This window comes from Amblyomma maculatum, chromosome 2 (assembly GCF_055883805.1).
Source record: "Amblyomma maculatum isolate TAMU_Amacu chromosome 2, ASM5588380v1, whole genome shotgun sequence".
NCBI lineage: Eukaryota > Metazoa > Arthropoda > Arachnida > Ixodida > Ixodidae > Amblyomma > Amblyomma maculatum.
In genome coordinates, this window is record NC_139345.1 from 128,361,962 (window position 1) to 128,375,074 (window position 13,113).

The 13,113-nt window shown below is 43.3% G+C and overlaps 1 protein-coding gene across 1 annotated transcript in view; it reads right to left on the bottom strand.

Moving 5' to 3' along the window:
- Positions 1–9,984, bottom strand: part of LOC146199795 (uncharacterized) — a 98,280-nt gene extending 88,296 nt beyond the window's left edge. The window contains exons 1-7 of the mRNA XM_084592199.1: positions 9,937–9,984; positions 9,546–9,796; positions 8,113–8,178; positions 5,689–5,799; positions 5,409–5,521; positions 4,449–4,501; positions 157–209 (exon numbers count right to left, since the gene is read on the bottom strand). Of these exons, the coding sequence (XP_084448325.1) occupies positions 157–209; positions 4,449–4,501; positions 5,409–5,521; positions 5,689–5,799; positions 8,113–8,178; positions 9,546–9,796; positions 9,937–9,984 (695 nt within the window). The remainder of the gene's footprint in view (positions 1–156; positions 210–4,448; positions 4,502–5,408; positions 5,522–5,688; positions 5,800–8,112; positions 8,179–9,545; positions 9,797–9,936) is intronic.
- Positions 9,985–13,113: the final 3,129 nt, after the last annotated feature.

A 13,113-nucleotide genomic window follows, 5' to 3' on the forward strand; every position in this document is an offset into this window, starting at 1 on the left:
ATTCTGAATATTTCGCCGATCTCCTTTCAGCAAAGGACTAACTTTGTATCGCGCCAAAAGGATATAAACTACCTAAGGTGCAGTACCACCTGCTATAACTCATGGCGGGCGTTCGACAGCTGTATATGCAGCCATATATATTGATGTGCAACTCACCCGTTAGGTGTGCCATATTTGTCCGAATGCACCAAGTGGTACATGTCGCCATTCTGAAAAAGATCAATACATATTTAGCAATCTCATCAAGTTTCACCTTTCTGGCAGTTTTGGTTACACATTTCCGCCCCTTTAAAACTGTGCTGAAATTTGAAGAATGACAATTGAGTAATATTTCATGTCTCGCTTGCCATACTTAACCCTGCACCCATTTTGGTGCAATAAATATTTACGCTCCTTACCTTGCCAGGTCGATATGAGTATTTTGCAGAATGCGTGCTGAATTAAATAATCTCGCTAATATTTTCACCCGCGATAAAAGTACATAGACACAGTTAGAAACCTGCGCTGGCTCGCAGCGCGGAGGAGTGGACCCAAACGATCGCCTTCATGACGTCAGGTAATCTCAGCCTCCCTCCCCACTACGGTGGAGGGGTAAGGCGGGAATTTTAAATGCTACTTTCCCTCTGCTTTCAACAACACAACGGAAAAAAAACTACGTTTCAATATTTGAGCGCACTTTTGCACGCATGAAAAGCCACCTCTTTTGTAAAGTATCTCAAGCAGGCAGGCAGCAAACAGCACGCTTGAGCCGTGTCTGCAACCTCCTTTCTTCACATAGGCGTGGCTGCTTTCATATGCCTACAAAATTTTGTTTAAAAACTGAAGTTCAGTTCAGTTTAGTCGTTCAGTCGTGTCCGACTCTTCGTGACCCTATGGACCATGTCACGCCACGCTTTCCGGTCTCTCACTATCTTCCTAACATCACATAACTTCATCTGCAGTGCCTCGAGGATGCCATCTAACCATCGCGTTCGCTGCCTACCCCTTCTCCGGCGACCCTCAACCTTTCCCAACATCAAATCTTTCTCCAGCGACTCCTCTCTTCTCATCAGATGACCAAAGTAGCTGAGCTTTAACTTTAAAATTTGACCCTCCAATGAGCAGTCAGGGTTTATGGTCGACAATATCGACTGATTTGATCTTCTGGCAGTCCAAGGAACTCTCAAGAGTCTTCGCCAGCACCACAATTCAAACGCGTCAATTCTTCGGCGGTCAGCTTTTTTCACAGTCCAACTCTCGCAACCATACATCACAATTGGAAAGACCATAGCACGGGTTATACGGATCTTGGTCGGTAGACTAATGTCTCTGCTCTTTACTAGGCGGTCAAGGCTAACCATTGCTCTCTTTCCCAGAAGCAGGCGTCTCCTAATTTCATGGCTGCAGTCTCCTTCCGAGGTAATCTTGGAGCCCAAGAACAGAAAATCTGTCACAGCTTCCACTTCTTGTCCATTGATGCTCCAGGACTTGATAGGGCAAGACGCCATGATCTTTGTCTTTTAATGTTCAGTTTAAGCCCAAACTTCTCACTCTCTTCTTGTACGCGGATCAGAAGTCTCTTGAGTTCCACTTCACTTTTTGCAATTAAAGTGGTATCATCCGCATATCTAAGGTTGTTGATACGTTTTCCAGCAATCTTCACTCCAGCTGACGACTCGTCCAGACCGGCCTTCCTCTTGATGCACTCTGCATATAGGTTAAATAGGCAGGGCGACAGTATGCAGCCTTGCCTCACTCCTTTCTCGATCGGAAACCAATCAGTAAGACCATGCCCAGTTCTGACTGTGGCCTCTTGCCCTTCATACAGGTTCCTGAGGAGACAGATGAGGTGAATTGGAACTCCCATCTCTTGGAGAGCTTGCCACAATCTGCTGTGATCTACGCAGTCAAACGCTTTGGCATAATCAATAAAGCAGAAGTAGATGGGTTTCTGGAACTCTCTTGCTTTTTCCATGATCCAGCGAAGGTTAGCAATTTGGTCTCTAGTTCCTCTGCCCTTGCGAAACCCAGCTTGCACGTCCGGAAGCTCCCGATCCACATACTGCTGCAGCCTACCTTGGAGGATTTTCAACATCACCTTGCTAGCATGCGAAATAAGCGCGATCGTGCGGCAGTTGGAACAATCTTTGGCACTGCCTTTCTTTGGAATGGGGATATAAACTGACCTCCTCCAATCCTGTGGCCACTGCAGGGTTGTCCAAATCTTCTGACATAATGTATGCAGAATGTTAACAGCGTCATGGTTGAGGTTTTGAAGCAACTCAGCTGGAATGCCATCAATTCCGCTAGCTTTGTTCTTAGCAAGGCTGGCTAAGGCCCATTCAACTTCACTCTTCAGGATGCCCGGCTCGAGATCAGTAATCACAACCGTCTTATGTTGGGTTTGCACATTCGGGTCCTTCTTGTACAGTTCTTCTGTGTATTCCTGCCACCTCTTCTTTATCTCTGAGGCTTCAGTGAGGTCCTTGCCTTGTCTGTCCTTTATCACGCCCAGCTTAGCACAGAAGCTTCCTTTGATATCTTTGATTGTCTTATACAGAGCTCCAGTGTTCCTTAATTGGCTGTTGTCCTCAACTGCTTGACACTGTATGTTCAGGAAGGCATTCTTATCTCTCCTTGCTATTTTCTGGAAATCCGCATTGAGAACCTTGTATCTTTCTCTTTCCCTCATAACTTTTGCCACCGTCTTTTCCTCAGCTATTTGCAAAGCCTCTTCAAATAACCAGTTTGCTTTCTTGCATTTCTTTTGCTTTGGAACTACCTTAGTAGCAACTTGTATTATATCACGAACATCCGTCCACATCTCTTCGGGCTCTCTGTCTTCCAGATCTAATTCTTGAAATCGATTCCTCACTTGGCGGAGGAGTAGAGCGGAAATTTTAAATGCTACTTGCCCTGTATACTCAGCAACGCGACGGAAAATAAATCAGCGTTTCAGTTTTTAAGGTAAACTGGATGTCGTCAAGCGAGAAATGGACAAATTGAACATTGATATCTTGGGTATCAGCGAGCTCAAGTGGACCGGAATGGGAGAATTTAACTCCGGCGACCATTTTGTCTTTTTTTGTGGGCACGAATCCAAGAGAAGGAATGGGGATTCTAGTGGAATTTGATCCAGATCATACCTGAAAGTCCTTCTAGTTTTCTGCGTTTTCCTCAATCGAAGCTTAATTTTGGCAACAAGAAGCTGATGATCGGTGCCACAATCGGCCCCAGGCCTTGTTTTTACTGCTTGTATAGCGCTTCTCCATCTCAGCCGGCAAAGAATATAGTCGATCTGATTCCTGTACAGACCGTCCGGTGAAGTCCATGTGTACAGGCGCCTCTTGGGCTGTTGAAAATTAGTATTCGCTATGGTCAGGTTGTTTTCTTGACAAAACTCTACTAGCCTCTGCCCAGCTTCATTTGGCTCGCCAAGACCGAACTTGCCTATAATTCCGGATATTTCTTCACTCCCGACCTTAGCATTCCAGTCTCCTATGAGAAAAACGACGTCTGATGATAGGGTGCGGTCTAAAAGGCATTGTAGGTCCGCATAAAATCTCTCAATGTCAGCTACTTCAGCAGCAGTGGTCGGTGCATAGACTTGGATAACTGTTATGTTGAAAGGCTGACCTTGGATCCGAAGTGAAATCATTCGGTCGTTTTTGGGGTTGTACCCTAGCACTGCTTTGCCCATTCTTCTGTTTACTATGAGAGCGACCCCATTCCTTCTCTTGGATTCGTGCCCACAAAAAAAGACAAAATGGTCGCCGGAGTTAAATTCTCCCATTCCGGTCCACTTGAGCTCGCTGATACCCAAGATATCAATGTTCAATCTGTCCATTTCTCGCTTGACGACATCCCGTTTACCTTAAAAACTGAAACGCTGATTTGTTTTCCGTCGCGTTGCTGAGTATACAGGGCAAGTAGCATTTAAAATTTCCGCTCTACTCCTCCGCCGCAGTGGTAAGAGAGGGAGGGGGCGCAGTGGTCGTTTTGAAGTTAGCTGCCGTCATATAGGTGACCATTTGGGCCTATTCCGCACCCCGCAGCATTTCCAACTGCATCATATCTAAGATAATTACCCGCGATGAATTCCTGATCTATTTCATACACTGATGAGAGAGCGCCCCCCAAATATTTCTTATTAGTAAAATATTCCGACAGCCCACCCCTATAAAAACTTCTGTTGAAGCTAAGCGAGATCTAAAGCTTTATATATGGCAAATAAATGTAGTGAAAGCCCCAAATACAAAATGCATTTAGCTTTCGCACACAGGATACTTTTCAGCACTGTTCTCCTTCAGCGGATTCTAGACGCGACAGCTCAACCTGCAGTAACAAGCCATCTTTTAAACTTAACACCAACACCTTTAACCTTAACACCTTGTACACTGAAATGTATGACTTCAATAAGGTCAGAAAATCTACAACACTGGTATAGATACAAGGATAAAATCGTTCACCTCCAAAAACCCAAAATGATGATCTTGTTCATTTGGACCCTCGAGAATGGCACCTGGGTAAAAACGTTATTTTGTAATCACTTTAGGGTACTCATTTCGACACATCACGCGTTGTAAAATACGCATAATTGCCAAATGGTGTGCAAGGTGCCTTAGCCGAGGCACAAAAAAAAATGCATTAGCTCAAATATGCATGCTTAGCATAATGTAGAGCCCAATGACCAGGACGAAAAAAGAAACGGGCACATCATGCTCAACACTTCTGAATTTGCTACGTTTTCTGTTCTGTGGAAATGCAGGCGTTGGCCGAATTTAACCTCTACATGCAAACAGTGCTCAATTACTTCAGGTCTCCCGAGCTGCACAAGCGAGGGAAGGGGTGATGCGATGCTTATTGACTACGGCCGTCTATTAGTACACACTGAATACAAGTACAAATGAACCCAATACCTGTGTGTGCCCAAAAAGTGACGATTAGTTATCTGACCCTTGGCTTGATTGTGTAGTTACTGTTAGACAAAGCAGCAAGCCACAGGAGACGATCGAAATATAAAAACTGGCAGCATTGGTCAGTGTAACATAACCATCGCAAAAACACTCCGCCAGAAAATCCCCACTTCACGCAGGTGGGGTCCGTCGTACGTATATATATTATTTGCATTGCCCCTATATACAGGTATCAGTGCAAGAAGGATGAGGTTGAACATTTTCAAAAATAATTAATGAACATTACGTTGTTGTCCACACTTCTGCCTAGTGTGTAAATGTGTCTTACAGTTAACTGACCCTCTTCAATGTGATCCAGTACAATACGGTCATTTTCCAAGGGCGACGTCGATCGAATGTATTGAACAAGGAAATTTGCTGCCTTTTCAGTAAACGTCTTCCTAAAATAAAAAACACTCTGTGCAGCTTGAAGGGTAAGGCAGTAGTAGACAAGTATTGTAAAGGCACGCCTACCTTGCGTCCGCACTTTGTAACCCCAAAGGTTCAACTCTCTGGTTTTTCCAGCTATTGTCAGCTCACCAGACATCATACCCGCCTGGTCGTACATGTCCAATTCTGCAAAAAATCTGTCATCCGAAGCATAACATGCAAAGAAAAAAATAAACGGGAAGGCACTGCTACACAATCTACAAGGTAAATATTTGATCAATTGTTTTTTGGAAAAATTACAAACTTGATGTAAAGGACAGAGTAACATTAACGAAAGCAATATCGAGCATGAAGCTATACGTACTTTTTAATATCCTGAAGCATGTCCCAAAATGCCATTTCTGAGAGGCTCTCTGCCAACAGCGGAGGGGCCAGCTCGGACGGTTGTTCCAATGTGTGGGACTCCGCCGACCAGCTACACTCCAAAGATAGAGAATAGTGTTAGTTGCCGCTGTGTTTATGGAGGCAAGTGCGATAACGGCAAAGCATCAAGACAATCATCACAAATTATCAAAAAAGCCAAGGCCACAAAGCATTCTAAGGGTGCTGTACTTATCAGAAGAAAATTCGTGCTCGAGATCATCTATATCTGGAGATCAAGGTATAAACGTGCCAGTAAAGGAGTTGGCTCGGGTTTTAAAAACAACTAGAGGTATGTACTTCAGTTGCAGAGTAAGAAATACAAATTCAATTGTGAAATCTGTAGGGAAGCAAATCTAGCTAAGCCGGTAAGAGAAGAGGTCACAGTATCCGTTTTTACTGCCACTAGTAATGGATTAGTTGAAATTGTTTCAACCATACATTTATAAAGACTTATTATTTAGATGAGATTTTGGCTTATCTGAAACGCTGCTTGTACATATTGTGATTCAGTGATGCTCGCCGCTAATTATTTAAAACAGCCTTTTTTGTGTAACAAGATGATGTTTAGGGTATAGCAATACCAATTTTGGGTGACCCCAATCGAAAACAAATTACAGCATTGTGCAAGAATGACAAAATTTTCTGTAGTTCTGTCGGTAATTACAGAAGTTTTTGTACTTCACTAGTACTTTACTGTTTCAGAACTACTGTACTGTAGTTTTTTTTTCCTGCCATACTTTTTATTGTCTGTACTTCAGTAGTAATCTTCTGTTCTAACTACAAAACATTCTGACGTTAGCTCAGAAATTTCTGTTGTCACAACAGGTTCACCGTCAAAAACTACATAGAAATTATGTTGTGGGAGCAGAAAGTCTTCTGTCGCTTTTTCCCACTAGAATATCAGAAATTAGGTTTATGGTGCTATTCAGATAGTTTAAACACTTAATTGTTAACATTTAACCACCATAAATACGGCCTACAAATATAGCTCGGTAACTGGTAATTAGTACTGCCAAACAAATTTCTAGTATTTCGAAAGTTCAAATACCCTAACCACCTGTAGCTCTATTGGTGCGGGTCCCTTATGATGGAATTCGAAAAACTGCGCGTCTGCAGGGCGTGCTCGGCTACCGCGAAACGTTTTTGTTTTAGCAATCGGCCCTCAAAAGAAACATTTACGTGTCAGCCGAAAATACTTTTCATTATTTGGATGGGACATGTCCGGGATGAAGCCTTAAATTTACAAGTCACAAAGTTTACTTGCAGCCTAGGTTCTGATAGCCAGACGTGCGTGAAAACCCTGAGCAATGTGTATGCATCTCGTATGTTTACGCACTCTGCGCGGCTTTTGCGCATTGCTGCAACGATACATGGTTTCACATAGTTATATTTAGCAGATCGATGCCACCCAGAAGCAACCTAACCAAAATTTTGAGCTGCAACTATTGCGCAATCAAAAATAAAATTATGGCGAACACTTAATCTCGGCCTTTAAGGATGTGACGCCTTAGCGTAGGCTACCAGCCCCACATATAAAGCTCCTCTCTAACCAAGCTAAAAGAATACGCCTGTGTGGCCTAAGGGTAACGTGAATGCAGGGGTCCTGGCAGGCTGATTAAGATATCACCCTTCTATATAAAAGGACAGGCCCCACTTGGCTGCGCCTGCCAAACGTAATGTCAGGCAATCCCACGTCTATATGAGCAGCCATCTCAGCTGCCAGCCGCCAGCGCCAGGCTCGTGAATTTTCGCTGACAATGCCAAAGCGGGCGAACTGCCTTCAACGCCGAATTTTCAGTGAACGGGGCCTTTAACGCTATATCGCGTTAAAACGGCAGTTCACGTTCAAAAATATGCAGTAGGTGTGCACCTGTAATCACAACTTTACCCTCTTCTTCATAAAACAAAACTTTCTCTGAACAGAAGCAAACTGTGACGAGCCTTCTTCTATTCCTTTAACTTAAAATTCAGCCTTGAAGTGTACTACAGCCTTGCTAGAAGGTTGCTACAGCCTTGAAGTGTGCATCTTGCCAAATGTAAACTGCATTAGTGCAGCTTTGAAGTAGCCCTTCCTAATGATGTTAAACTTGGCCCAGCTTTACTTCTTAAACAGTGTTTTTCTTTCTACACATCAAAGCGTGAAATGGTCACGACAGACATTTAATGGAAACATTGAGTGTCGCAATATTCTAGGCTGGAGATTTGGCTATGTTACTAATGCTTGTGATTTGCTTCCTGCACTGAATCATAAATGAAAATCGTTAGCGCTAAATTGAACAGTCAAAATAGCAAGCACCACTGAAAGGTCTCGTCCATCATCTAGCACAAAACAAATATTGCGCCATAGCAAACTTCTGCTACTCACATAAATCCAAACTTGACGTGGACCTCGCTTTCTTCAGATTCTCCAGCTCCACTTTGTGGATGTTTCCTGGTTACCAAAAACAGCAACAAAGCATAAGCTTAGGACGTATTGAGCATTAGCAATCATTGAAATCTCCAGTCTAAGCTATACTTTAGGTTCTGCATGTATACGCTGAGGTAGCATTAATTTAATTCGAAAACCCTCGCTAAGTAAGCGTAAAGATACGAAATTTAAAACAACGTTTGTGATACACGCCGCTTAACGAATCCGGGGAGGAACTTAGGTCACGATATTCGGCTTCTTCCTGGGCGAAGTGACCGCTGTACGTAACATAATCGCCGCCAACGAGGTCTTAGAAAGAGGAATATCTTACCATCCGGAAAATGCATGAGGCCCAACTCTCTCTTAAATGTGGAAAGACGAAAGCCTTTCCTGCGATATTTCGCAATCAATTGTAGTTTTTTTACTCATTTGCTTCTGTTTTCTTTCGTTTTTGTTCCTTTTTTTTTCTTTTTTTTTGTCAAGTTCACACGACTTTTGAGGAATTTCGACGTCAGTAGCTGTTTTGATGTCAGCACACCATGTTAGTGTCCTTGGCTATTTTCACGTCTAAATAACTTTTTGGTTGTACTTAATCAACTTCTTATTTTACATCAACAAACATTTACACAAAGATGCATTATTTTTTCCCCCTTTACGTCACGCAGTCATTCTTTTACTCATCAATCAGTTCATATTCCGACAATGATAGCGTGGCAGTCTCGGCGAACGAAAAAATTCTGTCCACACTCTTGAGACTATAAAGGCTTTGGACTTAATATTTACCCTTATTCAATACACTTACTTATGACTAGCAGCTTACCGGTATCGCTCAAGAGGAAAGTATACAACAGTTGCATCTTGCCTGTACTCACCTATGGGGCTGAAACGTGGAGGCTAACCAAAAGAGTTCTACTTAAGTTGAGGACAACCCAGAGGGCTATGGAACGAAAAATGGTAGGGGTAACATTTAGAGATAGAAAGCGCGCAGAGTGGGTCAGAGAAATAACTCAAGTTACCGACATTCCAGTAGAAATTAAGAAGAAGAAATGGACATGGGCAGGACATGTAGTGCGAAGAGAGGATAACCGATGGTCGCTGAGCGTAACAAACTGGATTCCAAGGGAAGGAAAGCGTAGCAGGGGGCGGCAGAAAGTTAGGTGGGCGGATGAGATTAAGAAGTTCGCAGGGGTCAAGTGGATGCAGCTAGCACAGAACCGGGTTAAGTGGAGAAATATGGGAGAGGCCTTCGCCCTGCAGTGGGTATAATCAGGCTGATGATGATGATGAATACACTTACGCTCAATATTCGATCAGCGTAAGACAGCGTTCTGCGGACTTCGTACTAATGTTTTAACGTGGTGCTGCCAGACAGCCTCCACATTGGCCCTCACCTAAGCAGGCCGTTGAATGCCACGCGCCATCGGCGGTTGGGTGCCAGGCACTGTATCCGCAGGCCGGCAGCTGAGAAACAGCTGTTTGCGCAGCGGTCGAGAGTAAACACGGCTGGGTGCGAGTACCGCGTTCCATCAGGGGCGTAGAGGGCAAGCCAGAGCTCAGCTAGCTGGTTGTGCAGGCGCCGTACGCTGACCACGAGTCTGTCGCCGCCAGAGTTGACTCCGTAGAAAAGCACGCTGTCCTCGGACTGCGAGAGAAAGTGTGCACCATTTTGCTCTCCGCTGCGCCGCGCTAAAGGCAGTATAGGCTTCAACTCTTAGCGATCAGTATAAAAAAGGACGTGACTGTACAAAAGGCCATATTTGGTGACAAAGGGCTGGTTCATACTTGGTTCAGAGTTTCCGTCAATGAGAAAAGAACGGGTTCAAGCAACATTTTGGGTAGGTTTCTTAAATAAACAATATCACGTACTACCAGAAATGCAACATTGGAAATTTTAATCTACCGCCTACTCATAATGTGTATGGAGAACGATGGCTGTCTTTTATAGGTGCTAAGATATGGAACACTCTACCACAAGAAATAAAATACGCTCGAACTTTCGCGTCTACAGCTAAAACATTTTTTCAGCGCATGCATTATACGTGATACTAATACTGTGCACCGTTGGCATCTGATATATTACTGTAATTTAGCACGCACGATGTTTTTCTCTTTTTTTTTAATTAAGCGATTGTTCCTTGTTCTGCTTTCTTTTTAGAATTTGTATTGATCTATACATCCTACTCCCCGCTGTTCCTTTGGACGAAGTGTCTGCATCATTGTATTTCATTTCTTGGACCCATAACTAGCCTATTGCAAACAGTGTTGGACACATCTTTATTGTATTTTCAAGAAAAAGAAAGAAAGAGAGTGGGCAGAGAGAGCGGGAACTTGTCCTAAAACAGCTGTCTAGGCTGAGCACGACTCCAGTTTGTAGTGCTTGAGCGAGAAAAGAATCATAAACATCTAGTGGCCAAACATCCCTTCCTAGTACGTGCTTGCTTCGGAATCCTTAGTTAGCACACAGGACACACAATACAATAACGCATAAATGCACAATTATTTTAACTGCGCTGTGAAATCACTCTAAACAATGAAATATCTGATGACTTTATAAAAACATTATTCGAATTTAACGTAGGATCTGCATCATAGATTCGTGCAATTTACACCTCTCAATTCCACGTGGTAGCTTTTATTTTATTTTTTTAACCAGAAATTCAGCCAAATTTGTTATTTCTTGACTGAACGGTTTGGCGCTGTCAATCAAGGCGCTGCGCATTCTCCCGAGAGACGTCAATGTTTCATAGTGCAAAACAGCTGTTGCATTCACATACTGAAAAAATGTAATCTAGACGCAGTGTTGTACTCAAGAGCTCATTACCAATATTTCATTCTGGACGCTTTAATCAGCAATAGCAATCGGAACTTAAAACAACAGTTGTTTTTTTTTCGTTGCCGGGATGTAGAGCAGCGCTGCCACTTAGGTTGAAATGGAACCTGTGACATAGGGATCATTAACAGAATCCCATATCTGCCTCTTCCTGGAAGCATAAGAATCGATTCTCGCGTATTCGAGAAAGAGGGGGCTACTTGCCTTGTTCAGGTGTTCCCTTTTCTGCGGGCATTCAGAGGCCCATTCCACTGGAGAGCAGATAGCACCGTTGCTCACGACGTCATCGTTATTGTCTGCATCCATGAGCACGAACCGTCGACCCTTTCTGTGCTGAAGGTACGTCAGGTGTGTCACGGCCACCAGGTAGCGTAAAAGGCGCCATAGTCCTGTTTGAAAACCGGGTTCAGCGGAATAATCAATATATGCTCTTGCAGCGGTTAGCATTAGTACGACTTAATATATAACCAAATAACTGGTAATATGGGGCTTAAACGTACATGCTAACTAAGAGGGTTCTACTTAAGTTGAGGTCATCGCAGAGGGCTATGGAACGAAAATTGGTAGGGGTAACATTAAGAGATAGGAAGCGTGCAGATCGGGTCAGAGAAATAACTTAAGTTACTGACATTCTAGTGGAAATCAAGAAGAAATAGGCATGGACGGGACACGTAGTGCGGAGAGACGATAACCGATGGTCGCTTAGGGTAACAAACTGGATTCCAAGGGAAGGAAAGCGTAGCAGGGGGCGGCAGAAAGTTAGGTGGGCAGATGGGGTTAAGAAGTTCGCAGCGGTCAAGTGGATGCAGTTAGCACAGAACCGGGTTAATTGAAGAAATATGGCAGAGCCATTCGCCCTGCAGTGGGTTATAGTAAGGATGATGATGATGATGATGATGATGATGAAAGTGGCAGATATTTTTCGTGTAGCTTTCCCGTAGGCTCGATTGCGCCAGCAAAGTGCCCATCTAACGTGATCCATATCTTACCAAAACTGCTCTTAATGGCAGAAGCAAAACACCTGTATTATTATTTGCAGATGTTTTTAGGGAGAATAGGTAATACATAAGACGTTTTTAATTTTAAAGGGCCCATGTTGTCTATTCTACTTTTAAACATTCAATAACTACGGCAAACGACTTTAAGACTTAGAAAAGTTTAAAAGGCTTTCTGAATTATTTCGTTCGGTCACTACCCTGTAAATGTTCTCCCTTTCTTTCAGGAAGATGTGAGCAATCCGGCAAGTTGGTTCAATAAAAGTGTATTTTCAGACAATTCGCCATTTATGGTTTTTATTACTCTCTACGACTCCATATTGAAATTCGAAGAATGCAACGTAAATAAATAATTTTGATAGCATTCGCAAAAATGTAATGGAGCGAAAAGAAAGAAAAAGCTCTTTAATTCACTCCTGTACCACTGCACAATGCCGCACTAGTATTAATGTGTGGCTCTAGTGCAAGACGTGCGTGACTTCTTTGCCCTTACACTCTGATTGAGGCGTTACTAATTTTTAAGGAAAAAGCCTTTATTGTCCCATGACCGTGTCCATCCGGCCACGAGAAGTGTCACACTTCTTTCCAAGATTCCGCGGGATATTGCGAGGTTGTGACTTCATCACCTGATAACGTCATTGTCCAGTCTGCCATCAGGAAGATAGATAAAAATAAATAAATAAATCCTTTCTCCCCCGGTAACCGAACCTTCATTACTTGAATCCCTAGCCAAGAGCTTTAACCAACTGTGCCACACCAGGGATCATCACAGGAACATATTTCTGTTTGTCTCGTGAGGATGATGGCAGCGATGACATCACGCTGCAATTAGTGATAATGACAATAATGAGATTAGCAATGATAATAACAGTGCATTTAGTCGATAATGATATGAGAGCATACGTGATGCACCGTGTGCCCGAGCAACGCTTAGGCTTTCGCAGTTATCCAGTATAGATTCAACGCGGCTGTCAGAATTTTTACTCTCGCCTGCCGGGGATTTAGATTTTGCAGTATTAACGGCACTATTGTTGGTCTAACTGCAATTGAGTGTTGATGTTACGTTTAGGCCTTACAGATATCACACTGAAGGTGTCCAAGGTGCCGTTGGGCGCCGAACCGCATCTTATCATA